This window comes from Mustela putorius, unplaced genomic scaffold, assembly GCF_011764305.1.
Source record: "Mustela putorius furo isolate JIRA1106 unplaced genomic scaffold, ASM1176430v1.1 tig00000460_pilon_pilon_pilon, whole genome shotgun sequence".
NCBI classification, from domain to species: domain Eukaryota; kingdom Metazoa; phylum Chordata; class Mammalia; order Carnivora; family Mustelidae; genus Mustela; species Mustela putorius.
The window spans coordinates 24,998,797-25,026,703 of NW_025421389.1; the positions used below are offsets into that span (position 1 = coordinate 24,998,797).

General features: G+C 43.5%; 1 protein-coding gene across 8 annotated transcripts in view; it reads left to right on the top strand.

Moving 5' to 3' along the window:
• The window catches only part of USP28 (ubiquitin specific peptidase 28), a 57,552-nt gene that overhangs the window by 8,284 nt on the left and 21,361 nt on the right, over nt 1-27,907 (top strand). For 5 of the 8 annotated variants that reach the window (XM_045080516.1, XM_013054861.2, XM_045080518.1 and 2 more), the window contains exons 2-11: nt 7,422-7,499; nt 8,508-8,640; nt 14,170-14,275; nt 15,209-15,368; nt 21,254-21,340; nt 22,072-22,209; nt 23,047-23,120; nt 24,017-24,096; nt 25,270-25,418; nt 27,239-27,366. In XM_045080516.1, the coding sequence (XP_044936451.1) occupies nt 7,431-7,499; nt 8,508-8,640; nt 14,170-14,275; nt 15,209-15,368; nt 21,254-21,340; nt 22,072-22,209; nt 23,047-23,120; nt 24,017-24,096; nt 25,270-25,418; nt 27,239-27,366 (1,124 nt within the window). In that variant the 5' untranslated portion in view covers nt 7,422-7,430. Of the gene's footprint in view, nt 1-7,421; nt 7,500-8,507; nt 8,641-14,169; nt 14,276-15,208; nt 15,369-21,253; nt 21,341-22,071; nt 22,210-23,046; nt 23,121-24,016; nt 24,097-25,269; nt 25,419-25,693; nt 25,775-27,238; nt 27,367-27,907 lie in introns of those variants that run through there. The other 3 variants (XM_004749862.3, XM_013054862.2, XM_045080520.1) reach the window with 2 other exon arrangements.

Here is a 27,907-nt window from a genome sequence, read left to right on the forward strand (position 1 = left end):
TGTCCTGCTTATTTATCACAAATAGAAACTGAGTCCCGCCTAACAACTTTTAATTTTACTGTTAGGTTTGTAACACTGTAAGCATGTAAATTTGATTTTGCCCTTATCTTTCTGATTTCTCAGCCTTTGAATTTTTGCTAAAAATGGTATTTTCTCTGATTTGTGAAGATGCATTCCATATGTCCTTATTGTAAAAGCTTCCTGGCCTCCTCTCTTGTATTTGACTGGGGCATGTATTCAAAGAAATGAGAAAGTATTGTCTTAATGAGTTCGACAGTATGAAAAAAGCAAGAACACAATGTTTCACACAATGTTTCATCACAATGTTTCATGAACACAGTGTTCAATATGAAAAGATATATTCATGAGCATAGGCCACTTCTGGAAAGATATATTGGAAACTATTAATAGTGGTTACTCCTGGGAAGTGGGACTGGTTGGACAGAAGAGAGAAATTCCTTTTCACTCTGTATCGTTCTGTGCTGTTGGAATTGCTCAGTGCATTTGAAAAAAAGAGATGAGAAACAGTGATTACTTCCTTTTTTTTTTTCCTGGCTTTTAATTCCAGGTTCAACCCCTTTTATACCATATAAGAGTGACTACATCTTAAAAGCTTTCAATGCTTTTTAAAAACTTTGGGCCAGTTGATGAACTGGAACAATCCTTTTCTCCATGAACCTACTTTTCACGTCATGACAGCGAGTTGTCAGTAACCCTATTTCAGGCGGTTTAGGTTTACCCACCAAAACCTATTATCTGTCATTTTTTAGGGAGTCCTGTCCTTATGGCACAGTGTGGGTAAACCTGAGTTTGGAATAAACACAGATTTGTTCCTGGAAAGAAAACCAAGAAAGGACAAGGGACTTCCATGGCCAGGTCCTTGTTTTGTGGAAGGTGGGAGGGTCCGTCCATGGGAGGCTCTCAATGCATTTGAGACTCTGATGTCCAGACTGGATTTCTGGAGTTGCTGCTGTAGATGTCCTTTGATTCCTAAAGCTCTTCTTTTGCTTTCCTTGGGCATTTAAGCTTCTTAAAATTGGAAAAGCCGATCTTTATTTAATTTTGGAGGGAATTTTATTGGGCGCACTTACAAAGAACGTTGGTACTTTGGAGTAAAAGAACGTTTATCAGCTATTCACGTAGTTTCAAATTTAGAAATGTCTTTGGAAGAATAGACAGTTGAGATCAGGAAATGTGTGCATCAAAATGATACAGCATCCCTGTTTGAAGGAATGGGACAGTCTAGAAAGCTTTGCACCACAATGCCAAAATAGGTGTTTTAAAGCTAAAACTCTTAATTAGTAATCTCACAGATTTGCCTCATCTGATCAAAGGGAGTTTGATTTTAGTTGCAGTAGGATTTCACCAGTTAGTGTTTATTATAAAAACTCGATTACCTTAATGTTTTTGTTATGTGACTAGTACTGTTCCCTGCTTATTTTGGGAGGAAGGATGGTCTTTGCTTTAAAAGAAGTGGACTAGATTGGACCAAAGTCACCGAGTAGCTGAGGTCAGAAAGCTTGGGTTTCTTCTTTCTAGATATTTGTGTGTACCTGTCTGTCTTCACTGCCTCTGGGCAAGAAAAGAGAGTGCTTTTTGCTTTATGAAAACAATGTGAATTTAGCCAAGAAAATGCAAACTTGTTGGCTCTTGCCAGTTATTTGAGTTCATTATGCCTGGCGCACAGGGTTTGTCTTGTCTCACACTGGGTGTGTACTCTGTATAGAGAGCCTCATGTTTATGGTGAAGTTAATATTTAAATCAGCTTCTTGTGAAGTGCCCGGAAAAACTGAGTTAGTAATACATTAGGACTCTAATAAGCTTAATATGTCTGTTACAGTAAAATTAATACTTAACATAGAGCACTTTTTAGGATTTGGGTTGAAGGTACCACAGAACATAGGCTTGGCTAAATGTTCACGAGAGTGAAGTGTGTTAGCATGGCTTAATCCTTGTGAGATATATTCGGGCTTATAATAGTTATCTTTGATTTGTGTTTTTGAAAAGAGATTTTATTTATTTGAGAGGGAGGAGAGAGAGAAAGTGCATGTGAGAATGCACGAGCATGCTAGCAGGGGGAAGGGGAGAGAGGGAGAGAACCCCAGGCCGACTCCAAGCTGAGTGCGGAGCCCGATGCGGGCTCCAGCTCACGACCCCGAGATCATGACCCGAGCCAAAGTCAAGAGTTGACACTTAACGGACTGAGCCACCCAGGTGTCCCTGATTTCTTTTAATTCAAGACATTTGATGACAAAATGGGTTTTGTAAGTTCTAGTTTCCTGATCTGCGTGATGGTGATGATGATTCCTACCTCTTAAGGCTGTTGGAAGGATTAGAGGGATATAGGGGCGACTGAGGTTCCCATAACAAAGAAGGTGTTTATGTGTTTGTCCCAACTGTTGCCAGCACTGTCCTTTAGATAAGATAGTATGTTATATGATTCTTGCTTTACGTGGGCAAGAATTTCATATTTGAAACAACTAGAGAGCCATATGATGAGAAATACCAGGTAAAGATGGGGGAGTCCCTTTCATTCACAAGCTCATTCCTTCCCTCAATATGGTAGTTTAGAAAGGGAGAGAGTAGTGTGGACCAGAGTTCTTGGGGTCGACTTTAAGAAGGAGGTAAGATGAGTGCAGGTTGCCACAATGTAGGAGGCATTTCTGGAAGTAGTAAAAGTAACACCTGAAGGCATGACAGAGGATGTATTTGTGAGGTAGGGAGCCAGTAGGAGAAAAGGTTGAGCAGGTTGAATGTAGAATCAGTTAATGGTCTTTGAATAGCAAGATCTGGTTGGATTTGAATTAACATGTAGAATATTATTCTTGGAGTTGTGCAAAATGATTTTACATCGTTGTCATCTGTGCCCAGTAGCTTTTAAACAAGAGAAACTTGGAGTTTATTTTCTTCCCCTGTGTGTATTCTAGATGTATTAATGTTTCACTCTTCTCTATTTCCCCTGGCGAAAGGGGAGTGGAGCTTTAATCCACAGACAAATGTAATGATTGGTGAATTGTTTAACACTTGAACACTTGAGTTCATTGATTCATATTTATTTGGCATTCTGAGATCTCTGAAACTGAAATGCTCCTTACATCGGTGGCCTCCAAGTAGCAGAGATGATGTCCTTAATCACTGTCCGCATGTGAATGGGCTTGGTCAGAGCTCTTCCTACTGTCATGACAGTTGAGTTATACCTACTGTTGGTGCCACGTGGTTAGTTTCCTTTCCACTTCAAAAGATCACACTGTGGGGTGCCTGGGTGGCTCAGTGCGTTAAAGCCTCTGCTTTCAGCTCAGGTCATGATCTCAGGATCCTGGGATCGAGACCTGGGTCGGCCTCTCTGCCAGCGGGGAGCCTGCTTCCCTTCATCTCTCTCTGCCTGCATCTCTGCCTGCTTGTGATTTCTGACTGTCAAATAAATAGAATCTTTAAAAAATAATTAAAAAAATAAAAGATCACTCTGTGATTCAGCATTTAAGTGGGAAAAAAGCAAGTGGGTGAAGAAAGGCAGGGCGCCTGGGTGGCTCAGTGGGTTAAGCCGCTGCCTTCGGCTCAGGTCATGATCTCAGGGTCCTGGGATCGAGTCCCACATCGGGCTCTCTGCTCAGCAGGGAGCCTGCTTCCTCCTCTCTCCCTCTGCCTGCCTCTCTGCCTACTTGTAATCTCTCTCTGTCAAATAAATAAATAAAATCTTTAAATAAAAAAAATAAATAAATAAAAATAAAAATAAAAAAAAAAAAAGAAAGGCATAGAATAGAACAGGAGGGTAGAAGTTTGATTTAAAGTGAGGCAAAATACTCATCACTGGAGGAATGAGGTCAGTTTCAAATTTTCCTGCAAAGCTACAGTCAAGTGTTTTGGGACCCCAGAAAGGAAGACAGCCTAGGTTTATTAGGTTTTGTTACCTAAAACATGCAAAAGAACTGCTTGCCACATGCCAGGCAGGACACCTGGAAATGGGGAAAACTGCCATAGTTCTCCACATAAATAAGAAATTGTGGAGCTGCAGGAAGCTGGTGTGACCAATTCACCTGTCTCCTGAGACTGTCGCGTTATCCTGACTGACTTGTCATCCTGTCCTAGTTTAAGTGGGCAGAAGTGTTTCTCCTTAGTGGCACATGTGTGTTCCTTATGAGTAATGGCCCTTAGATTCAGTCAGAAATAGCGTTTTCCTCAGGTACAGTCCTTTCCTGACGGTGGCTGCTTTGGAACTGACCCACCGTGATGTGATCAGGGTCATGGTTGTGATCAGAGGGGTCTTGGGAAGATGCAGAGACCAAGATCAAAACACAGGAAGAAAGTAATTGCCTGGTTTCTCATGAAATAGGTACTCCTGCCTGTGTTCCTTGTCTTCTCAGGTATAGCCCAACATAGAGTGGAGTGTAGACTCGAGGGAGGTGGCCCTTCGCTGGCCATAACCTTGTGTAAGTGCTGTGACCTCCCATGCCTGGGCTCTGTCGCATAGGCCTAGCACCGAGCCCGGCTTTGTTACAAAGGTGAAATTAGTTTATACAAATGTTTCTCACAATGCCTGGCTGACAGTAGGCAGTGTATGTCAGCTGCTATTTTTTGACTGGCATTATTTTCTGTGAATCTTAAGTGGCAGTGGGTGCACAGAGTAGTTTGAGGTGACGGTGTGATTGTCAACCCCACCGCTGTCTTGGTTCCAGTTCAGGGCTAATGACGCTGCTCCCATCCTCCTCCCAATGACAGACGGTCCCTGACACAATAGTTCGACCTTACAGTGATGTGAAAGTAATGCGCATTCAGTAGAAACCATTCCCTGCATTTAAAACTTTGATCTCTCCCCAGCCTGGCACCACGTGTGACATGCTTTTCTCGGGTGACCCTGGGCAGGGCCAGTGAGCCACACAATCTTGGGTCGGCAACCAGTACACTTACAGCCCTTCTGCACCCCTACAGCCGTTCCCGTTTTCACATTCAGAACAGCAATCTATACATCCCATGAGCTACCCAAACTTTAGTATAAAATAGGCTTTGTGTTAGATGCCCTTCTCCCGTTGCAGGCTAACGTAGGAGTTCTGAGCACATCTGAGGTCCGCTAGGTGAGCTACGATGTTTTGCAGGTTAGGTATATTGAGTGCATTTTCCACTAATGATACTTTCAACTTACAGTGGGTTTACTGGCACGTGACCCTACCATAAGTTGAGGAAGGTCTGTATCATCCCATGCTTCTTGGGACATGTTGATTCTGATTTTTTAGAAAATCGTATATGATTGAGATACATAGATTCACACAATGAAATGAAATGGAATTAGAATTCAGTTGGGGAAGAAAAAACCCTTTTTATTTTTATTATCATTATTTTTTTAAGGTTGTTTATTCATTTATTTATTAGACAGAGATCACAAGTAGGCAGAGAGGCAGGCAGAGAGAGAGAAAGGAAGCAAGCTCCCTGCTGAGCAGAGAGCCCAATGCGGGGCTTGATCCCAGGACTCGGGGATCATGACCTGAACCGAAGGCAGAGGCTTTACCACTGAGCCACCCAGGTGCCCCTATTATCATTATTTTTTAATTTTATTTTTATTTATTCTTTTGAGAGAGAGTACACTCAGGGGGAGGGGTGGAGGGAAAGGGAGCATCTTAGGTGGACTCCATGCTGAGTGTCAGACAGGACCTGAAGCTCAATCTCACAACCCTAAAATCATGACCTGAGCTGAAGTTAAGAGTGGGACGCTTAACTGACTGAGCCACCCACATGCCCCCTGCAAAAAACTTTCGGATACATTGTTCTTCTAAAATTCCATGCTTGTGTTTCCAGCATTTGCCAAGGCTAAATCTGGACACCTTTTAGTCTGATAGCACTCTCCCTGTGTTCAGGCAATGACTGCCTTCGACAAGACTCATAGCCTCCAAGACTGCTGGTCTCAGCGGGGTCGGGTTCCATTTCTAGCCTGTGACTGTGGCCCATGACTAGAGCAGAAAGGCTGTTGCTGCTTTTCTGAGCACTGTGCAGGGCTGTTTCAGTTGGTTATTTCTAGTTGTGTGATATTTAAGTGTTGCATTGGGCCCTCAGCTGTTGAAAAACATAGGATACTATTTCTGTTACAGCTGACAGCATGGACTGCCTCTTAGAGACATATTACTAACTGAAAGATAGTGGACGGGAGTTATCAAGTATTGAATTGGGACTTAACTCTAGAATAACCTTAGGAATGATTTCCCCTCGCTGAATTAAATTTGAACTCTTTTTAAAAAAGATTTGATTTATTTATATGAGAGAGAGCGCGCACAAGCAAGGGGAGGAGCAGAGGGAGAGGGAAAAACAGGGTCCCCACTGAGCAGGGAGCCCAATGTGGGGCTCCATCCCAGGACCCCAAGATCATGATCTGAGCTGAAGGCAGATGCTTAACTGAGCGAGCCACCCAGGCATCCCTGATTTATTTCATCTTCAATAATCATCTGAAGAATTGGGCCAACCAGTTCTTTTTATTGAGCTTGCTTGTAAAAATTAGGTGTTAAATGTTAACTTTTGTCTTTGTGCAAAACAGGGTAAAATGTTCCAGTGAAGACTTATAAGCTGCAAAGGGATTATAAACTGATCTTGTGGTAGCTGAACGTTAACGAGATAGGTTTTTCCATGATTCGGATTAAATGAAGGGAAAGCACTCCATATTTTATTCCCCCTGGGATTTTATGTATAATTCAGAAAATCATAGTTCCGTCTATACTTCTTTTTAAGTCATCAAACCCGTAGTTTTCAATATGATGTTGGTGGTATCACTTGTTAATTACGTGACTGGAAATTTATTGTCAGTGAAAAATGACACACAAAAATGGCATGTGCAGTGAAGCTGAAAATAGCACATCTTGACATCCATGCAAATTCCCTGGACTCTTTGTATGACCTAGTTCTGGAGTACTCACGGAAAGAGAAACCTCAGGCGCTTTCAGCTACTACGAGAGCTAGATACTACATTTAAATGTTTTATTTACTTAATAGTTTTTACTCATAATTTTTCCACAAGCGCCAAAAGCATTTTTCATGATTAAGCTTTTAAAAGAGTAATGGATTTCACATTTTTATTTTATTTTATTTTATTTTTTATTTTTAAAGATTTTATTTATTTGTTTATTTGGAAGAGCACACCACTGCAGTTGGGGGGGTTGGGAGGAAGAGGGAGAGAGAATCCTAAACAGACTCTGTGCCAAGTATGGGGCCTGACATGGGGCTTGATCCCACAACCCCAAGATCGTGACCCAGTACCCCAAGATTTGGCATTTTAGAATGTGTCTGACAGTACCTTCTTTGGAGCTTTTCGGTTCTTGAAGGTAAATATACAATCTCACACCTGATTATCCAGGTTGCTTGTACTTAAATTCTTTAAACATATCCAGCTTTGCTTTGTGACTGACCTGTCTGTGGTTTGTTTGTTGTTTGTTTCTCAAATATAGAGCTGCCAAATGCTGTTAAACCAACTACGAGAAATCACAGGCATTCAGGACCCTTCCTTTCTTCATGAAGCTCTGAAGGTTAGTTTCAAGGCCACCGTTCGTCAACAGGCTTTAAAACAGTTGTCCATATCATAGTTAGATCAGGTCAAGCTATTATTATGCCAAACGAAAGTGCATATAGGGACAGGAGCTCTCTGGGTCAGATGGCCCAGTATCATCAATGATCCAGTAAGGTGGAGAAGCTGGGGACTGGAGGAACCCTCCAGGGCAAAAGAATGGAAGAAACGCATCAGTCAGTTGCATTGTATAGCCTTTACATGGATCCTGACTCAAACACAAACACACATTAAAGTCTTTTGAGTTAGGCAAGTTGGAGCTAATGATTTGAGAGTAAAACACTTGTTACCATTAAGGTGTGGTAGTAACATTGTGGATTATATTTTTGAAAGGTACGTTCTGATGTACAGATAAGATACTTAAGATTTGCTTCAGAGAGTCTGGGCAAGTTAGGCAGAATAGGTCAGATAGAGCATCACTTGATAATTGTTGAAGGTGAGTGATGGGTGCCTGGGCTTCAGCTATACGTTCCCTCTGCCTTTGTGTGTGTTAGAAAGTTGCCCTAATAAAAAGTTAAAAACAAAGAGAAATACGGTCACTGCTATAGAATATGGTAACTGCTTGGCATGTTTATTGTAGAGACTGACTTCATTTAGAATCTCTGTCTTCATTGCCAGCCCCCTTTTGACACACCAGGCCTCAGCTAATCTGTGAAATCGGGAGTGGTAGCATCTGGAGCAGTGGGAACAGATCTCCAGCAGGGTTTCATTCTTGTTTGCGTGTGATGGGAAGTCAGAACAAGGTGGCTCCCCCTCCCATACCAGGAATTTGGATGTTTCGAGCATGGTACACTCACTGTCCTCCCCCGTACTGTCTTTCTTCTACTTTCTACCCTAGAATGAGGCCCTGACTTCCTCAGAATGTTACAGGGTGTAGTAAGGAATTAAACCAAAAAACTGACTTCTTGTTTATTTTAAATGCTGAGATGCTTTACTTTTGAAATCTCTGTTTTTTTTCCTCTTTCTTCAGGCCAGTAATGGTGACATCACCCAAGCTGTCAGCCTTCTCACTGAGGAAAGAGTTAAAGAGCCCAGTCCGGACACTGTTGCTACAGAACCATCTGAAGGCGAGGGGAACACGGCCAGCAAAGAAGCATTAGCAAGTAGGTACATGGTGTCTTGGTCCTGCCGTGAACTAGCGAAAAATACGTGAGTTTCCTATCAATCCCATCAACCCTTTTGGAATAGTGCTAATAATAGTTAATTACCATTACAGTGTGCCATGTCTATTTCTAAGCAATTACATAGATTAACTTATTCATTCATTCTGCATTTATTTAATGAACACCTACTATGTGCCAAGTGCTCTTTTAAGCACTGGAAATAAACAGAAGAAATAGTATCCCTGCCTTCGTGTAGCTTACTTTCTCGTGCGTGAGATCAACAAGTTGATGAGTAAATTGTATTGCATATCAGGATGATAAGTACCACAGAGAAAAGTAAAGGATGGAATGAAAGAAATGAAAAAAAGGAGTGCCAGGGATTGGATTTTTACTAGGCGGAGCCTTCTGAGAAGGTGGAAGGGAGGTGAGGGAGTCAGTGAGGTCTTAAAATGGGGGTGTACTGCTCAAGGACAGCCAGGAGGCTGTCCTTAGTGGCTGAGAGGTGAGGCACAGATGGACCAGGAGGTCCTGCAGTTTCCTTACATGGTTGGCTTTTCCTCTTGCTAGAGGCTAGCCCGAGGAGAGCTTGGAGCAGGAATGATGTTCACTGGTTTCCATTTCCTAAAGGTCATTCTGTTGAGAACAGAATTGCAAGGGGAGGTGGTGAGCCTGGGTCAGAGCAGGGAGCCCCGGACCATGAGGCGGCTTTGCAGGTTCTGGGGGCGTGGGTCAGCAGGTAGTGGTGGGAGCCTGAGGAGCACCTGCCGAGTGGGATTTGCTTACAGCAGAGATAAGGGGTGTGGAAGAGAGAGGACTTAAAGTTAGCTCCTGGGTTTTTTCCCTAAGCAGCAAAAATGCTGGCGTTGCACTAAGCACCCTGGAATGACTGCTACTAGAGCAGATCTGGGTGGCAGATGACGAGAGTGCTGAGTTTGGGGCACCTGCTAGACGTCAGGTGGAGTGTTGGAAAGGCAGTGAGGATCCAAGCGTGTGGCTCAGGGGAGGGATCTGGCCGCAGAGAGAAAAAACTTAGAATCATAAACTTGAGAATGGGATGCGAAGTTAGGGGACCATGGGAGCTTTTCAAGGGGTTGGGGTGCACGGAAGAGAACGTGTCAGTGATTGAACAGTGGACATTCCCAGTGCTCAGAGGCCAGGGTAGGTGGACAGTGTCCAGGGAGGTTGGAGGAAGCCCAGGAGAGCTGGGAGAACGGGACTTTGGAAACCAAGGAGGCTTTCTGGAAGAGGGAGCCATCAACTAGGGCAGATGGAGTTAATGGATATTTGGACTTTTGCAGTTTTGAGCTATTCTGATCAATGCTGTTATGAATATCCTCATATGTATCTTTCAGTGCAAATAATAACTCTTTTCATCCGACGTTTTTCTTTTTTTATTTTTCTGTTTATTTTTTTTAAGATTTTGTTTATTTATTTGACAGAGAGAGAGACAATGAGAGCAGGAACACAAGCAGGGAGTGAGAGAGGGAAAGCAGGCTCCCCGCCGAGTAGGGAACCCGATTTAGGGGTTGACCCCAGGACCCTGGGATCACGACCTGGGCTGAAGGCAGATGCTTAACGACTGAGCCACCCAGGCACCCCTCTTTTTCTTTTTTTAAAGATTTATTTATTTGAGAGAGCGTGTGCACGCACACACACATGTGAGCTAGGGAGGGGTAGTGGGGGAGGGAGATAGAAAATCCCAAACAGGCTTCACAGGGTACAGTCTGATTCCTCACCACTCTCTGGCCCCATACAGCTCTGCAGTTATCCTAATACTAAAGGATACTTTTATTAAAAAGACTTTACTTACCCATTGATCTGTAGTAACAGCTCTGTGTTATATTGGATTTTCAAGTTTCCCATTCTGTTTCACTGAGTATCTGTTCTTAATTCTTTAGGATATATACCTATATATATTTGTGACTGGCATGCATATTATATATACCCAGATACATATATATATTTAGAATATATACCCATATATGTATGGGGTTACTGGGTCATGTAACAATCCTGTGTTCAAATTTCTTGTTTTAATATTTCTAAAAGAGGATGGTTTTCATAGCTGCCACATTGTCACATTTTAAAAATTAATAATTCCTTAATCCCAAAGACCAGTGTAGAAATCTCTCTGTTCATCTCATTAATGATATGTCTCCATTTGGTTTGTGAAAATAATGATCCAGGTGACGTTAAAACATTAAATATGCTTGAGTGTCTTTTAAGACACTCTCTATAATTTCCCCCTCTTTCTTTCTTGTACATTACGGTCCAGAGAAATCAGGCTCTTTGTTCTCTCAGATTTCATGTGTTCTGGAATGTGTTCTGATTTCAATCAGCAAATTTCCTAGAGACTTAGATGCTTAGTTGACATGACGGTGTCACAGGTAGTGTCGTGTGTATAGTGTATCTTCTGTTTTGTCATAGCGAAGAAGCAGGTGATGTCCCATTGCCCTCTGTGTGTTCAGAATATTATCAGCTTGATCTGTTTATTATAAAATCCCCCACCTAGTGTTTTCTGCAGCCACTGGTGATTGTTGCTGCAATGCTTTTATTTTATTGGTGATTTCATAATTTATTAGTTGGGATTCCTTTTTTTTAGTTGTTAACACATAATGCAAAGTTTACCATCTTAACCATTTTTAAACATAACAGTTCAGTAGTATTAAGTATGTTTGTATTGTCGTGAAACAGATCTCCAGAATTTTTTTATCATGCAAACCTGAAACCTGTGTCCACTCAACAGTAATTCTCCATTCACCCTCCCTTCAGCCCCTGGCAGCCACCGTCCTGCTTTTCTATGAGTTTGACTGCTCTGAGCGGAATCCCACAGTATTTGTCCTTGTGTGACTAGCGTCCTTCACGCAGCATAATGTCCTCGAGGTTCATACCATAGCCTGTGCCAGGGTATCCTTCGCATTCAAGGCTGAGTCCTACACTGTTGTATGGAGATAGTACACGTCGTTGCCCATTTATTCATTGGTGGGGATTTGGGCAGCTTTTACTGCCTGGCTGTCATAAACAGTGCTTCTGTGGACACGGAGGTGCAGAGGAGGTGCAGAGATCACTTCGAGACCCTGCTTTCAGGCCTTTCAGATGCATACCCAGAAGTGAGATCCCTGGCTCAGGTGGTCGCTCTATTTTTATTTCTTTGATGAACCCTTGTACTGTTTCCCATAGCAGTCGCTGCACCATTTTACAATCCCGCCAGTGGTGCACAAGCCTTCTGAAGTCTCACCACATCTTCCCCAACACTTGTTATTCTTTGTAGGTTTTTCTAATAGCCATCCTGGTGGGTTTGAGGTGATAGTTCAGTGTGGTTCTGATTTACGTATTTCCTTAATGGCTGATGATGTTGAGTGTCTTTACATGTATTTATTGGCATCTCTGTATCTTCCTTGGAGAAACGTCTGTTCACATTCTTTGACTGTTTTTAATATTGGGTTATTTGTTTTTTTATTATTCTATTGCAGGAGTTTTTTAAAAATATATTCCATACATAGGTGTCCTAGCAGATACACAGTTTGTGAAAATGTTCTCCCATTCTGTGAGTTGTCTTTTCACTTTCTTGACAGTGTCCTTTGAAGCCTGTGGTTTTCCATTTTGATGCTAATTATCTGTTTTCCCTTCCGTTGCTTGTGCTTTGGGTGTCATCATCATTTCTAAGACACAGTTGCCTAATCCAAGGTCATGAAAATGTGTGCCTGTGTTTTCTTCTAACTCTTCTAAGAGTTGCTCTTGAGAGTCTGGTCCTCTTTGACTTCATTTTTGTAAAGGGTGTGAGGTAGGAGTTAAAGATCACTCTATGCATGTGGGTATCCTGTTTTCCCAGTACGACATGTTGAGAAGGTATTTTTTTTCCCTGTTGAATTGTCTTGGTACCTGTTTCAAAAATTTAGTTGACCGTTGGGGCTCCTGTGTGGCTCAGTCAGTTAAGCGTCTGACTCTTGATCTCAGCTCAGGTCTTGATCTCAGGGTCATGAGTTCAAGCTCCACACCGGGCTTCATGTTGGGCGATTAAAAAAAATAAAAAATCAATTGACCATAAATGGGAGGGTTTATTTCTGGTCTCTCAGTTCTTTTTTCCCATTGATCTGTGTGCCTGTTCCAATGCCAGTAGCATACACTCTTGATTACTGCAGTTTTGTGTTCTTTGTGGGGTTTTTTTTCCTTTATAAATTAAATGTCCTTCATTGCTCATCTGTCAAAATTCACTTAACTTTAGTGCATTGATCTTTTATCTAATTACCTCTTATCATTCGATAACTATTTTCTGTAGATTATTTTGGGTTTCTCTCATAGGTGATTATTATCTGTGAATTGTGATGACTGTGTTTCTTATTTTCCAATCTTTATATATATATATATATTTTTTTTTAATTTTACTTATGTATTTATGTGAGAGAGAGCGAGGGGAGGGGCAGAGGGAAAGGGAGAGAGAGATTCTCAGGACTCTCCTGCTGTGAGCATGGAGCCTGACGCAGGGCTCAATCCCATGACCCTGAAATCGTGAACTGAACCATAACCTAGAGTCAGACTCTTAACTGACTGAGCCACCCAGGTGTCCCAAGTTTCTTTTATTTTCTTATTGAATTGGCCAGAACATCCAGAACCAGGTTGAATAAAAGCCCTGATAGTAAACATTTTTGTCTTAGTTTTGATTTTAAAATAAATGTGTTTTACATTTCACAATTAAGTATAAAGTTTGCTGTAGGCTTTTCATGGCTTCTGTTTCTTAGCCTACAAATACTGTCTTTACTTCTCAGCTGGCTTGGGGTTTTTATTCCTGAATACAGGTTGACTGTTGTTATTAAGTACTTTTTCTGTACTTACTGAGATGATGATTCCTTTAAGCATATTCTGGTGCTCTATTTTCTCCTGTTAACTCAGATTTCATTCTGCAGTTACCTCCACTTGTTCTTAATATTTGCTTTTGGGGGTACATTATTGGATTTTATCTGCTAAAACCTTGTTTTTGTTTGTTTGTTTTTTGTTTTTCATGTCTGCACTTGTACGTGAGTTTGTTGTTTTACCTTTCTTACTATTCTTGGATGGGCTTGGGCTATAGCTAGGTGTTAGGCTGGTTTCATAAAAGGAATTGGGGAGTATGTCCTCTATTCTCCAGGATAGTTTGTATGAGATTGAAAATACCTGCACCTTGAATGTTTGATATTTAGCTGATGTTTTATGATGATTTATGATGTTTATGTTTATGATGTTTTATGATGACAGGTAAAGAGATGACTTGTCCTACAGAGACGGGATGTGGATTTTACTCTGTGGAGTAAGACTTCAGAAGTCAGTATTCTCATGGCCCGTTGGCTCATCTCAAGCTGATCTGAAGTAGCTGTGAGCTACTCCTGTGGCTCTGGCACAGGGCAGTCAAGTTGTTCCACAGATGAGCCATTGTAGTGAAAGCTAGGGAGCATATCGAGCTTTGTGAATGCTTTTGCCTTCTTTTCCCCACCATACAACCAGGAGGGCAGTGTTTCCTGCATGTAGACTAACAGAATTTCTGTTATCTTACAGAAGTGATAGACCTTACCCATGATAACAAAGACGATCTTCAAGCTGCCATTGCTTTGAGTCTACTGGAATCCCCCAAAATTCAAGCTGATGGAAGAGATCTGAACAGGTTAGTGAAGTTATCTGTCTTCCTCACTCCCCGCATGAGTGTCTAGGTCGAAGGCAGTAATAGCTGTGGATGCCAGTGAGGGACCATCCAGCCAAGGTCTTTTAATTGCATCCCAGTGAAATTTCTTTTAGGGGAAAATTTAAGTTCACATTAACTTACTTACTCTTTGGTTTGCTCTTTGACAAAGCCAAACATGATAAGGGTCTTACAGCAGCTATGGTCTTGAGTAAAAGCTACTACAGGCTGTGGTAGTACAGTTGCTGGGGCGAGAAACCCCGTCATCGTGCAAGCATCTGACAGTATTCCCTCTCTCAACCCGGAGACTTTGTAAACTTCGAGGGCCTCTTGCCAGCTCTTTGAAAATGAAAGTTAACACTCAACTACCCCATCCAGGAGGGACCAGGACTATGTTTTTTGAACTGGTGCTCATTTGGTGATTGTCCGGTATTGCTCGTAAACCTCCAGTTCTGATGGTGGGTGGTCGGTTTCCAGACACGTTTATTCCCTCACACCGCTGAGCTCTTTCTTCCAGGGAAACCTAGGGCTGGATTTTGTGTGGTAGGCCGTTAAAAGTCTCTTATTGTTTGCAGAGTATCTCTCTTGCCTTTTTCAATGGCAAGGTCTCAGATAGGGCACTGTTGTTGAAATCTAAAACTTGAAGTACAGTAGCCATAAATAGGCTTGAGCATCAGCTCACTTCCATCATGGACCTTAGAAGTCATAGTCTCTGATGGAAGGATTAAGATCTCTGTCTAAATCTCACTTTTCACTTGTATTATAATTTTATAATTACTATATAGCCAGCAACGACCCAGTAAATAGTTGATCTGGCATTTTGGATTATCCAATGAAGATTACCAGTATTCTCCGTATATACTACATTGTTCCTTCCCTTTTTCCTTTCTGGATACGTGGTGTGTTGGTACCAAACAGGATGCATGAGGCAGCCTCCGCAGAGACGAAACGCTCCAAGAGAAAACGCTGTGAAGTCTGGGGAGAACATCCCAACCCTAACGGCTGGAGGAGAGTTGACGGGTGGCCCGTTGGGTTGAAGAATGTTGGCAATACATGTTGGTTTAGTGCTGTTATTCAGGTATGATGTTTTAAAATTTTATTTATTTTTTAGTTTAATTTTTAAAATTTTAATTAATAATTTTAATTAATTTATTTTAATAAATATAAATATAAATAAAATTATAATAATTTTAATGTATTTATTTTATTTTTTTATTTATTTAAAAGGGAGCAAGCAGGTGCCTGGGTGGCTCAGTGGGTTAAGCCTCTGCCTTCCGCTCAGGTCATGATCTCAGGGTCCTGGGATCGAGTCCCGCATTGGGCTCTCTGCTCAGCAGGGAGCCTGCTTCCTCCTCTCTGACTGCCTCTCTGCCTGCTTGTGATCTCTGTGTGTCAAATGAATAAATAAAATCTTAAAAAAAAATAAAATAAAAGAGAGCAAGCACAAGAGGGGGGAACAGCAGAGAGGGAGAAGCAGACTCGTTGTGGAGCAGGGAGCCCAATGTGGGGCTCCATCCCAGGACCCTGAGATCATGACTTGAGCCAGAGTCAGACACTTAACAGACTGGGCCACCCAGGGTATGATATTTTTTGAGATAACTTTTTTTTCTGCAAACAACTTTATAATTTATTCAACTGAAATGTGAGAAACATAGTTTAAAAAAATGGGAACACATATAAGACTGGGTGTTTTACTTTTCCATGGCATTACTGTATGTTGGTTGCTTTCCTGCGTTTGACTTCAGATGCTCTGGTGTCCAAATTGGGCAATACGAAAAACAAAATATCCCGTGGTTTAGAATACGGTTGTAAAGATGTTGAATAGATCAGCATTTCCTGTCACATGTTGGTGCAGAGCCAGAGTTCGTAAGGGGAAAGCGTTTGTTGGTAGGGGGTCACAGCCATCCAGGCAGGAAATGATGGCGGCCTAGAGTAGAGGAGCTGCATAAGCCTTGAAGGAGAGAAGTGCAAGCATTTTAGAGCTGGGTGGGAGATCAGATCTGCAGGATTTGGCAGAGCAATTGGATATAGGGTTGAAAGTTGAGAAAGACTCCAAGGTTTCTAGCTTGAGGAACAAGGCGGATGACGGTGCCAGTTGATGCCGGAAGAAGAATGTTTGCGGGAGGGCGTGAGGAATGGGATCTCCGTTCAGTGTTACCCATGCTGAGTTGAAAGTGCTGCATGAAGAAGCATGTAGGCAGTCTACAACGTGAATCTGTAGTTTGGTAAAAAGATCTGGGCTACAGGTGCCGCTCGGGGACTCGGTAGCTTATAGACAGTGCTCGAGCCAGGGAGTGGATGAATTCCCCTAGAGAGAGGGTTTCCTCTCTGGAGTACGCCCCATGCACCTTAATCTTGGCATGGCCGCATTGCAGCACTTGATCCTGCCCCTCCATCTTCTCCTTTGTACTTGACGTCTACCCAGCTGCTCAGCCAGAATGGAGGCCTCCCTTTCCACACACAGGATCCAGCTTCATTCAGCTCACTCTATGGCCGGCTATGTGTTCACACTGGGAAACAGCAGTGATACATCACAGCTGTTCCTCTCCTAAGAGTTTTCCTTTGAAAAGAGTGGGACAGACAGTAAAATAATACCAGATGTTGTGAAGTGCCCTAAACACAAGCAAGGGGCCACCTGAGTGGCTCAGTGGGTTAAAGCCTCTGCCTTCGGCTCAGGTCATGATCTCAGGGTCCTGGGATCGAGTCCCACATCAGGCTCTCTGCTCAGCAGGGAGCCTGCTTCTCCCTCTCCCTCTGCCTGCCTCTCTGCCTACTTGGGACCTCTGTCTGTCAAATAAATACAATATTTAAAACCAAACAAAACATGAGTGAGGGCAGGAGGAGCTGGAGGGGGACGGAGGCCTTTCCGAGAAGGAGGGCGTTTGGGCAGAGGCCTGAGGGAGGTGAGGGAACGCATGCTGTAGTCACAGAAAGGGCACTGCAGACAGGGAGGAGCCAGTGAAAAGACCCTGTTTCGGGAGCTTGCTCAGTGTGTTGAGAAATAGGAAGAGGGCAGGACTCGAGGGTGGGGAACAGACTGCGAGGAGCTCAGAAAGATGTGGAGGTGAGGTGGGGGAGCTGGGGCTTGTGAGGAGAACTTAGGGATTGGTCTGTGAGCTGGGAAAGTATTGGAAGTTTCAGAGCAGAGAAGTGAGATGGTCCTACTTCTCTTTGAAGAAGATGACGGGCATTTGTATTGAGAATAAGATGTTGGAAGGAATGTGGCATCAGGGACATCAGTTCGTCCTTTCAGAGGGAGCCGGGGAGGGAGGTTGAGAACCCTGGCTGCCTTCACACCCTCCTCAGCCTTCACACCTGTGGGGGTGTTGAAAGGAGCAGAGGGTGTCACTGAGCAAGGTTCCTGCGACAGCAGCCGGAGAAGACAGGATGTGGAAGCTGGAGGGAGGGACTGGTCCTTAGTGGGAATAGAGCGGGAGGGACAGGAGAATAGCAGGGGAGAGGGCAAGGAAGACATGGCTGCAGATTACAGATGAGGTAATTTCCGATCATCCTCCCTGTGGTGTGAGCAACCATTTTCTGAGGCCGTGGAGGAGGGGCCGTGTTGGATGTTAAAGGGAGGGTCACCGCGGACAGTGGGAAGCCGGTTGGCGCCAGGATACAGTAGGAGGATTTCTACAGATTGGAAGGTCTCCTTCAGGGTGTTGACCTGAAATGCGTAGTGACATCAGTATGGGCTGTTTGTATCAGGACTTTTTTTTAGAAGCACTCTGAGACCCTTTAGTGGAAAATTTATTTCCACTAAATTTATTTAGGTCGGAGGCTTTGCTGGGTTTGAGGAAAGTTTGAGGATTTAGTGAAGGGCAGTTAAAGATGAATCAAAGCTAGAGAGAGGGAGAAATGAAGTCAGGGAGGGACTGGTGGTTAGCAGGGAACAGGAGGCGTCCATTTGCTTGGGTCCTCGGTGGAGTCAAAGAACAGATGTCCTGAGGGGGGATTGGATCAGAAATGCCGGAAGACAGGTCATGCTTCAAGAGCAGGATTTTCTGAATTTGTGGCCTGAGAGTTGGCTGTGTCTCAGGAATCAGCCTATCCTGGGTGTGACCTCAGGCGTGGGTGTGGAGACGGGATGGAGGACTGTGGTACTAGAGATGGACGCTCGCAAAGCCAGGGGGTCCCCAGGCTGGGTGGAAGGAAGTGCATGTGTTCCCTCAGCAAACATTAGTGGAACACCCACTGTGTGTCCAGCCCCGTTCTAGGCCCCTGAGGTAAGGGAATGAATAGAACCCAGATGGGGCCTTGCCCTCATGGAACTTCAATTTTTGTGAGGCAGGAGAGTGTACTGCGAAAGTAACTACTTCAGTGACCAAATTGATGTGATGTGTTAGCTTGTGATCGGTTGATAGGAAAAGACCAGGGCAGGGCACACAGAATTGCTGTGGGAGAGAGTGGAGCAGGGTGCAGTACAGACTAGACTGGTAGGTAAGGCCTTCTGGCCCCAGGGATGAGGTTGGAGCAGGAACCAGATATGTGTGAGGCGGAGGTGTGAGCCAGGTGGTTTCCAGGGAGAACATTCCAGGGAGGGAAAACCCCAGAGCAAGGGCCCCAAGGTAGGAGTGGGCTCGGTGTACTCCCCGGGACGTCCAGGACACTAGGAGCAGAGGGGGAGTCCTTGGAGGTGAGGCTGGGGAGTCACTGTGGGTTCCGAGGAGAGGGATGATAAACTCTGAGCCAGATCTTAACAGGCTTGCCGTGGCTGCTGTGAGGAGAACAGAATGGGTGTGGTGAGGGGCAGGTGGCGTGAACTCCACAGGGAGCTGCTGCAGTTGTCCATGGGACGGGACAGGTGACAGTGGCCTGGACCTGGCTAGAAGCCATGGAAGTGGCGAAGAGGTCGGGTTCTTGATTTACTAAGAGAGCAGAGCTAATAGGATGTCCTCTTGGGCTGGGTGTGGACAGGACCTGGGAGAAGAAGATGAGCCGTTATCCTGGGGCAGGTGTCCGTGAATCAGGAGCTTTATTTCAGTCCTGTCAGGAAGACAGAGGAACCCGTGTGGCAGGTAAACTGGTACAGGGCAGGCCCTGGAGGCAGAGAGAGGCTGAGCAGTGACGCGAGTGAGCAGTGACCCAGGGGAGCAGTGAGGGGAGACCGAGGAGGGCCCTTGACAGGGACGGGAGGGAGGAGGGGGTTCTGAGGAGACCCCCAGAGGCAGAGTCCAAGCGACCGCTTCCTCACTGGATGTGAATAGTTACAAAAGAGGAAGGATTCGAAGATTCTGCTGGAGTTCTAAAGTTTGGTGACTGAAGGAGGAGGATGTGGTGAAGTGATGCGGGAGAAGCAGCACACGCTGGAGGGCCGCAGCGGTGCTGGGTGGGGAAATGTCATCAGCTCACACGTTGAGGGCTTTTAAGAATGGCAGCGTCTTTGGGGAAAGCCTGGTTTGGGCGAAGGAGAGGGGGTAGGGTGGAGTGACCTGCACGTGGAGAGCCAGTTTTCTCATGGCAGAGAATTTCTGGGACGTGTGAGGGCGTAGTCAGCAGAGCAGGAGTGACACCACAGGAAGGGACAGGTCGGGTAGAAAGAGAAGAGAACAGGTTGGGGCGCCTGGGTGGCTCAGTGGGGTTGAGCCTCTGCCTCCCGTTCAGGTTACGATCTCAGGGTCCTGGGATCGAGCCCTGCATCAGGCTCTCTGCTCAGCAGGGAGCCTGCTTCCTCCTCTCTCTTCCTGCCTCACTGCCTACTTGTGATCTCTGTCTATCAAGTAAATAAGTAAAATCTTTTAAAAAAAAAAAAAAGAAAGAAAAGAAAAGAATGGGTTGAATAGAGAGCAAGCAGACTCACCCTGGCTACAGAGAGAACGTTCTGTTGGTGGAACAGTGGGACCCGACTTTAAAGGCCCTGCCCGGTTGTGTGCTCACTGCATTGGTGGCATCCCAGTTGGGTTGGGAGAGTGGGAGCGAAACTGGAGGCCTGTTGTCTACCCAGGAGGTTGCCTCTAGGGTTTTCCACCGGGGTCTTTCCTGAGGGGTTTCCTCTGAGCAATGTATTGGGATAAGGAACTATATTCATATATAAGGGATTTTTAAAAACATTAACCTTCCAAAGATATTCATGGTAGGTTTGTATATGATTTACAAGTAAGCCAAAGGTTCCTGCTGTTAAATTTTTTTTTTTTTAAGCAGTTCTTGTGACCAAGAGTGGAGCATAGCCCATGTTACTGTACTCACTGCCCAGCTTTAGAAAGAAATGGTACAGCTCCCGGGGCTGCCCAGTCCCTGCTGTGCCCATCCCAGTCATAGCCTCCCTTCCCCACAGGTAAAACCGCACCGGCGTGTATCCCAGACCAAATGTCATGTTGTTTTATATATAATTAAACTTACTATAAACACTTTAATACTTTGTTTTTCTGGAACTTTCTTCCACACAGAGTATAGCTTTGAGATGTCTCCGTGTTGATCCTATATCTCTCAGGCAGTCCCTTTCAGTGCTGTGTACAGGTTCATTTTTTATTTTTTTTTTTAAAGATTATTTATTTATTTATTTGACAGACAGAGATCACAAGTAGGCAGAGAGGCAGGCAGAGAGAGAGGAGGAAGCAGGCTCCCTGCTGAGCAGAGAGCCCAATGCGGGACTCGATCCCAGGACCCTGAGATCATGACCTGAGCCGAAGGCAGCGGCTTAACCCACTGAGCCACCCAGGCGCCCTGTACAGGTTCATTTTATGAAAACTTTTTTTCCCACTGTTTTAATGAGTACATAATGGTATATCATGTACACATACCATACCTTATTTAATCCATCCCTCTCGTCAGTCATGACGTTTTTGGGTTTTCCTAGAAGAATCAATATTCCGTCAGTTCAGTTTGTACCATAGCTATCATTCCCTCAGACAGGGTAGAGGGAGAAATAGCAGGGGACAGTCGCCTATACTTTCAAGTAAAAGAAATACTTTTCCGCTACAGTTATTTGGGAAGAAAGGCTACAAATCTCTTTCTTTCTTTCAGTCTCTCTTTCAACTGCCTGAATTTCGAAGACTCGTCCTCAGCTATAGTCTGCCACAGAATGTGCTTGAAAACTGTCCGAGTCACACTGTAAGTTGGTGTGGAGAAGTCCTCCCTCTCCTTTGGTCCCTCTCATCCCAAAGGCTTTTAAATTCTGGGCAGAGCTGATAGCTATGATGTCCTTTGGCTTGTGCTAGGATTTGTTTTCATTTTCAAATGGATTTGTCCTTCTTTGTCACGTGAAACGGGTTTGCAAAAATGCTAAGTTAATTAGGAACAAAATTAGAAAACCAGTTCGGTGGGGTGTCATCCTGATAGTTTCCACTTTTCTGCCTCTGGGTGGGAGATTCAGAAATTCTGAATCACAGAAAGTGTGTGTGGCGTCCTGCACTGCTTCTCCTCAGCTGCTCAGGCTGAGTGATGCAGAATGGCTGCCCTGATGCTGGAGGCCTGGACCTTCTAGAAGGTTCTGTGTTCAGCTCTCACCCAAGGACGTGGCCTCCTGCCAGCACTCTTAACTCTTGCCAGAATTTCACCTTGGGGGTGCATTTTCCTAGCAGGGGGGAGGACAGCAGCTTCAGAAGGTAAACATTTTTGCTTTTCCTACAATATTCCCTTCCTGGCTTCCACATAGATAGTCTTCAGTTGAAGGTAGTCCCCTACACAGACCTCATTAGAGGACCTGTAAGATGGTTTGAGTCCTCACTGATCTAGATCTAGGTAAATATAAATTAGGGAGGGATCACTGACAACTTTTCTCTTTCGTGTGTTCTAATTTTCTGAATGAGGGGTTGTAAGGACACACATTGTTGTCTCTGCAGGAAAAGAGAAATATCGTGTTTATGCAAGAGCTTCAGTATTTGTTTGCTCTGATGATGGGATCAAATCGCAAATTTGTAGACCCCTCAGCAGCTCTGGATCTCTTAAAAGGAGCATTCCGATCGCCTGAGGAACAGCAGGTACGAAAAACCCGTTATGCTCGTGTTTTCCTTCCAATTCTGTGATGTTTGAAGTCATGCCTTGTGGCTCTTCCTGTGACGTGGCTTCAGGTCAGCTGTGTAAGAGGCTCTGACCATGACTACGCAGGACGAGAAGTACACAGGGGCTGTCGGAGTAGAGAGGAGGTTGAAAATACCTCCGGGAATCCTAGCAAAGGGTCACTGACAAAAGGAAAGCCCTCTGTCTGCACCTCTGCCTGGGGATGGCCCAGATAAAAATCTTATTTTTAATATTGTCTAAACCTAAGTTGAGCAGCTTTTCTGAACAGTCTTTTTTCTCCTGGACAGCATCCTTTCCTTACTTCTGTTAAAAAAACAAAGCTGTCTCCAGCAGACAAACACCTGCTTCATAAAATTAAATTTTCCCTTTGTTTCTCTAAAGGTCCTAAGTTCTTCTAAATTCTCAGAACACTTCATAAAAGTTTCTTTTCTCCATTAAGTCTCAGATTGTTTTAGAGGATTAGAGTCTATTGTGTGGACCTTTTTATTCTTTTCTTTTCTTTTTTTCCTATTTTTAAGGCCTACCTGGAAGATTCTGTTTGTTGGTTTGTTACAAATAAATGTGGCTCAAGTGGTGGCTTTCCAGTTCCCTCCTAGCCACAAGCTGGTCAGCCCCTGCCTTCTGTCTCTGCAGTGGCTGGGTTCCAGGGTTCCTTGTCTCTTTCTGCTCTTTGTCCTTAATAAAGAAATCCTCCCATAGTCCTATATTCTTAGTCATTGGCGGGTTAAGGGCAGATTTTCATTTCCCTAAGTGTAGTGTTGGGTCTAACTCTTATGCAATTTGTGCCTCTCTTGTAGCAAGATGTGAGTGAATTCACACACAAGCTCCTGGATTGGCTAGAGGACGCATTCCAGCTAGCTGTGAATGTTAAGTGAGTGTTGAGGATTTGTTTGTCCTACCTTCCTACTCACAGTGGTCCAGCGAGAACTAGGATGGGGGGGATTACTCTTCTCCAGTAGAAATTGCTGGGTTTTGCCAAACTTCCTGGGGTAACTGCTTAGACACTTGTCATTTTGTATCCTCCTTGCTTTTGGATTTCCTCTCTGAAGATGTAAGTAATCCTCTCAGTCTCGGTCTGCCACCTTTGACTGAAAGTTAGGCCATAACTCTGAACTTTGTTAAGACATCGCCTGTGCTACAGAACGTATTAAAAGGTCAAATCAATCCTAGATGTGAACGTGGGAAATCAAATTTAGTCATTGCAGTCACTGAAATGAATTTTGGAAGTGAAATTCAGGGCAGAGAATACAAGTATCCCCTTTCGAATACAGATGCTAAGGAATTTTCTAAATTGTTTTTATTGTGAGTAAAAGAAATGTGTGTATCATAGGATAGCTTTGCACGGAGCATCTCACATAGTAACATAGAAACGCTTCATTTAAGATGGGCTTGTCCATTTCTGTTGTGCCACAGGGAAACTTATGTGTTTATTTGCAAAACTGCACAAGAGGGTTGATTCTTGCTTCTGTCCTATTCTAGAATCTATATATATCTGTCATTGGCTAGACATGTATATATTGATTTTATACAGATACATGTATTTTCCAGCATGTAGGACTCTCCCTCAGCTCCTCACAGCCAGGGATCATGCCCGTATATTTGCTCAAGTAGTATTTAAACTGAACCAACCCGTGACTAATTTTGGACCCTGCCCAGCTCTTTGAAGGTCGATGAAAATGTCCTGTTTTTGCTTTTGAATGATGGTTAGCCTTAGTGTGGTGCTTATCTGATCCAAATGATAGAAAACTGTTTCTTTTTTTTTAAAAGCAGCAATCCCAGGAACAAATCTGAAAATCCAATGGTGCAGCTTTTCTACGGTACTTTCCTCACTGAAGGGGTTCGTGAAGGTAAATTCTTCGCTCTGTTAGTTCTAGACTCGTGACCGTATCTGTATTAATCAAAAAAGGCTTTCAAGTCAGGCATTTCTAGGCCTGAATATTGATTCCACCTCTTAAATACGTGTGTAACCCTGACAAACTGTGAGAGTGCCTGGATCCTCAGTCTCCTCGTCCGTAAAATGGGCACAGTGTTTCCCTCAGAGTTGTCAGATGAAATTATATAATACTCACACAGCCCAAATGTACCATTAACGTCTAGTATTAATGTCAATTTTCTCTGTGTTATTTCCAATGTAATATCTAATCTCAAAAGATTTTGTTGAGTTAAACTGCCAAAAATATTTCTCTGCTCTAGAGGCTTAACTAAGCTCTGTGTTGGTTGTGTAATTTTAATTTTTCTTCATTATGGAGAATTTTTTATAGCAGTCTAAAAATCCCCATGAACTCAGCCACCTTTAGTTCACGGCCAGGCATTCCCTAACTCCTTTCTTCTCTTACCCTTCCGATATTCTCTGTAAAACAATGCAACACCACTATTCACTCCGGAAAAGTAGCATTTAATATCAGATATCCAGTCAATGTCCAGATTTCCAAGTTGTTTTATAATTTTATATGTTGGAGGGGTGGGTGATGTGTTTATTTTTTACAGTTTGTTTCAATCAGGACCCAAATGCAGGTCATTTCATTGATACGTCTTTTAAGTTTCCTATCAAAATCTGTACACTGTCCTCCCAATTTCTTTTTACCTAGGAATGTATTTTTTAAGAAACCAGGTGGTTTGTTCTGTGCGATTCCCCACAGTCTGAAATTTCGCTACTTGCATGCACATCCATGAGTTCACATTCCTCTCCACTCCTCTTTTTATAAATTGGTAGTTGGATCTAGAGTTTGACCAGTTTCAGGTAAGGCGTTTCTCGGCAAGACTAATTCACAAGAGGTGGCGTAGTGTTTGATGAGGAGGCACGTCGTATCTGCTTTTCTTCCTTCCTGTGACAGTAGCAGTCTCTCACGATCAGTGCCTGGATCCGGTTTGTTGGAAGTGGCCCTAACAGGCTTAAGTAGCTTCTAATGGTTCTCAGCAAGTTGCTGAATTAGGAAAACCCTGTCTCTGTGGTGCCAGAAAAAAAGGCTTCAGATAATACTAGTGAGGTCTTTAAAAAAGCCATCTGTTTCTTTGCCTAGGAAAGCCCTTTTGTAACAATGAGACCTTCGGCCAGTATCCCCTTCAGGTAAATGGTTATCGCAACTTAGACGAATGTTTGGAAGGGGCCATGGTGGAGGGTGACATTGAGCTGCTTCCTTCCGATCATTCGGTGAAGTATGGGCAAGAGGTAAGTTGGATATTTTTATTTGCTGTGGCAGTGACAAAACCAGTTAAGTAGGACTGAGCTTTTTGGCAAACTGTCTTCCCATCCTATAGTAAATAACTTTACACTTAACGGATGTCGAACTAGTAATCTGAAGGACTCGCATGAGTTGATATGGATTAGTCAGTCTTAGTGTTTGATAAATAAATTCTTTGCTGAAAATATGAATTTGAGTTAATCATATAAAGGTTGTATGCTGCTTCTGATGTTTTAAGTATGATCAAGTTTCTCTTTTTCTGTTGAAGCCTACCTGTACCAGTAGGGAGAGCCCACTGCCTCCATATTTTCGGAGGGTAAAAGTACAGTGATTAACTCCTATGGTATGCCATTTAGAATATTTTCCCTATTATAATATTTACTGTTCTTCATAGTAAATTCTGCCTTTGCTTTTAAAATTTTTCACATTTAACATTCATTGATTTTGGGGGGTTGGAAAGAGAGGGGGCAGTTGGTGGGAGAGCAAGGGTAATTAATGCCTCAGAATTCCAGTTGGGTTAAGAATTAGTGAATTTGGAGCATAACTGCCAATACCACACAGCTTGGCTTGTTCTCCTTTTGTTGTATATTTTGAAACAAAACTGTGGGCATATGTTATTATCGGAGAAAGCAGAGCTTTTTTTGAATTGAAGTCGGGAGCCTCACACGAGCCATGTCAAGGCTGGGAGCTGTAGGGCAGCGTGGGCACTGGGAGAGAGCTGCTGCCTCCTCGGCTTTTCGAGGCCAGTGCTGACTCCTGGATGGGAGGCACAGCCTCTGTCCCATCTGTGTACGAAAGAGAGGGGATGTTCACCAGCTACCTAGACCTCTGGAGACCTTTATTCAAGAATGGGAATACTATTTAAAAAAAGAAAAAAAAAAGGGAAAAGAAAATCATTATGCTTATTTAGATTTACCCTGAGGTAGCTGGACAGGCTCTCTGGATTCATCTCATGCCAACAAAGGAAAGGGAACTCAGCCACCTGCACCTTTGGTAAAGGGAGCGTCTTAAAGCTGTTCTTACAGACCTGCTGGCATACAGGTGAATTGAACAGAAATGCCCCTCCTGGTTTAGCTCTTCCTTATCTGTGATCAGGAACAGCTGAGATTTTTTTTTTTTTTAAATAAGTCATTGCTTTCTTTTCTTGAAACTTAAGGTTAACATCCTAGGTTGATTTGATTGGGTCCCTTGTGAGACATCTGTAAAGTCTTAGAATTCAGAGATTTTCTCAGAAACTTGAGCACTCTTAATCATGAGGCTCTTTCAGATTTCTTATTTTAGAAAGAAAGGGAATTCAAATTGTGGTTAATATACTGTAAATAAATAGTACACACACACACACACACACACACACACGTGTCTTCTGCGCTGATTCATGGAGATAATTGGCTCCTTAGTTTTATGCTGCTGCTTGGGTCATAATTTCTGACGCCTTGGTTAGGCTGCCTATTCTCTTCAGGTTTTGACCTCTTTTGACTTCTAATGACTTAGTAAGCAGTGAGGATTCTTGGCGCAGCTCACCTACTTAAGGGTGGGTATTTCTGAGGATGATAGTCGAGTAAAATGTTGTTGACTGGCTTATAAATTTGGAGTTTTGAGGAATGTTTCACTACATTCTCTGAGAGGGCACAAGGCTAAGTGGTCATCTTAGTATTTGGGATTAAAAAAAAAAAAAACCTCTAGGGTGAATTTGATTTGAATATAAATTCTGTGCCAGAAGTAAAAAATTTAATGAGGGATGTTTTAAATCTGGCTTTTGCTGTTTCCTAATTAACTTCTTTCTTTTGCATTTCTGCTTCTGACATAGCGTTGGTTTACAAAGCTACCTCCAGTCTTGACCTTCGAACTGTCAAGATTCGAGTTCAATCAGTCCCTTGGCCAGCCAGAGAAAATTCACAATAAGCTGGAATTTCCTCAGATCATTTACATGGACAGGTGAGTTCTGTGGTCGAGTGTCTTCTTGGTGTATGACAGAGGGAGAAGGAAGCATTTACCAAGTGTAGTGTGCGTAGGAATCGCCTGGGGGTCTCGATGATACGCAGATGTGGAGTCACTGGATTCTCTGTCTCTAGGTTGGGGCCCAAGAGTTGGCATTTCGGAGACACCGTCAGGGTGATGCAGGGGATGCGTGTCATCTCGGGACAGCTTGAGTAGCTGGGCTTCCGGGGACAGCCTGCTCATTCTGGGGAGAGGCAGAGTGTGGAGCAGCCGCAGGGCATTTCTTTCCAATCTCAGTAGTGTTTGTATTCCTGGAAAAAAAAAGAATTCCTAGACAGACTTCATAGGATTTTAATCTTTTTAAAGTCTGGTTTATTGATGTATAGTTTACACATGAAACAATATTACCATTTTTTCGGTGTAGAGCCAATGAGTTTTGGCCAACGTCTATAGTCAAGTAACCACCAGCACAGTTAGATGTAGCGAATTTCCATCCTCCAGAAGGTTCCCGCATGCCCCTTGCAGTCAGTCTCTTTCC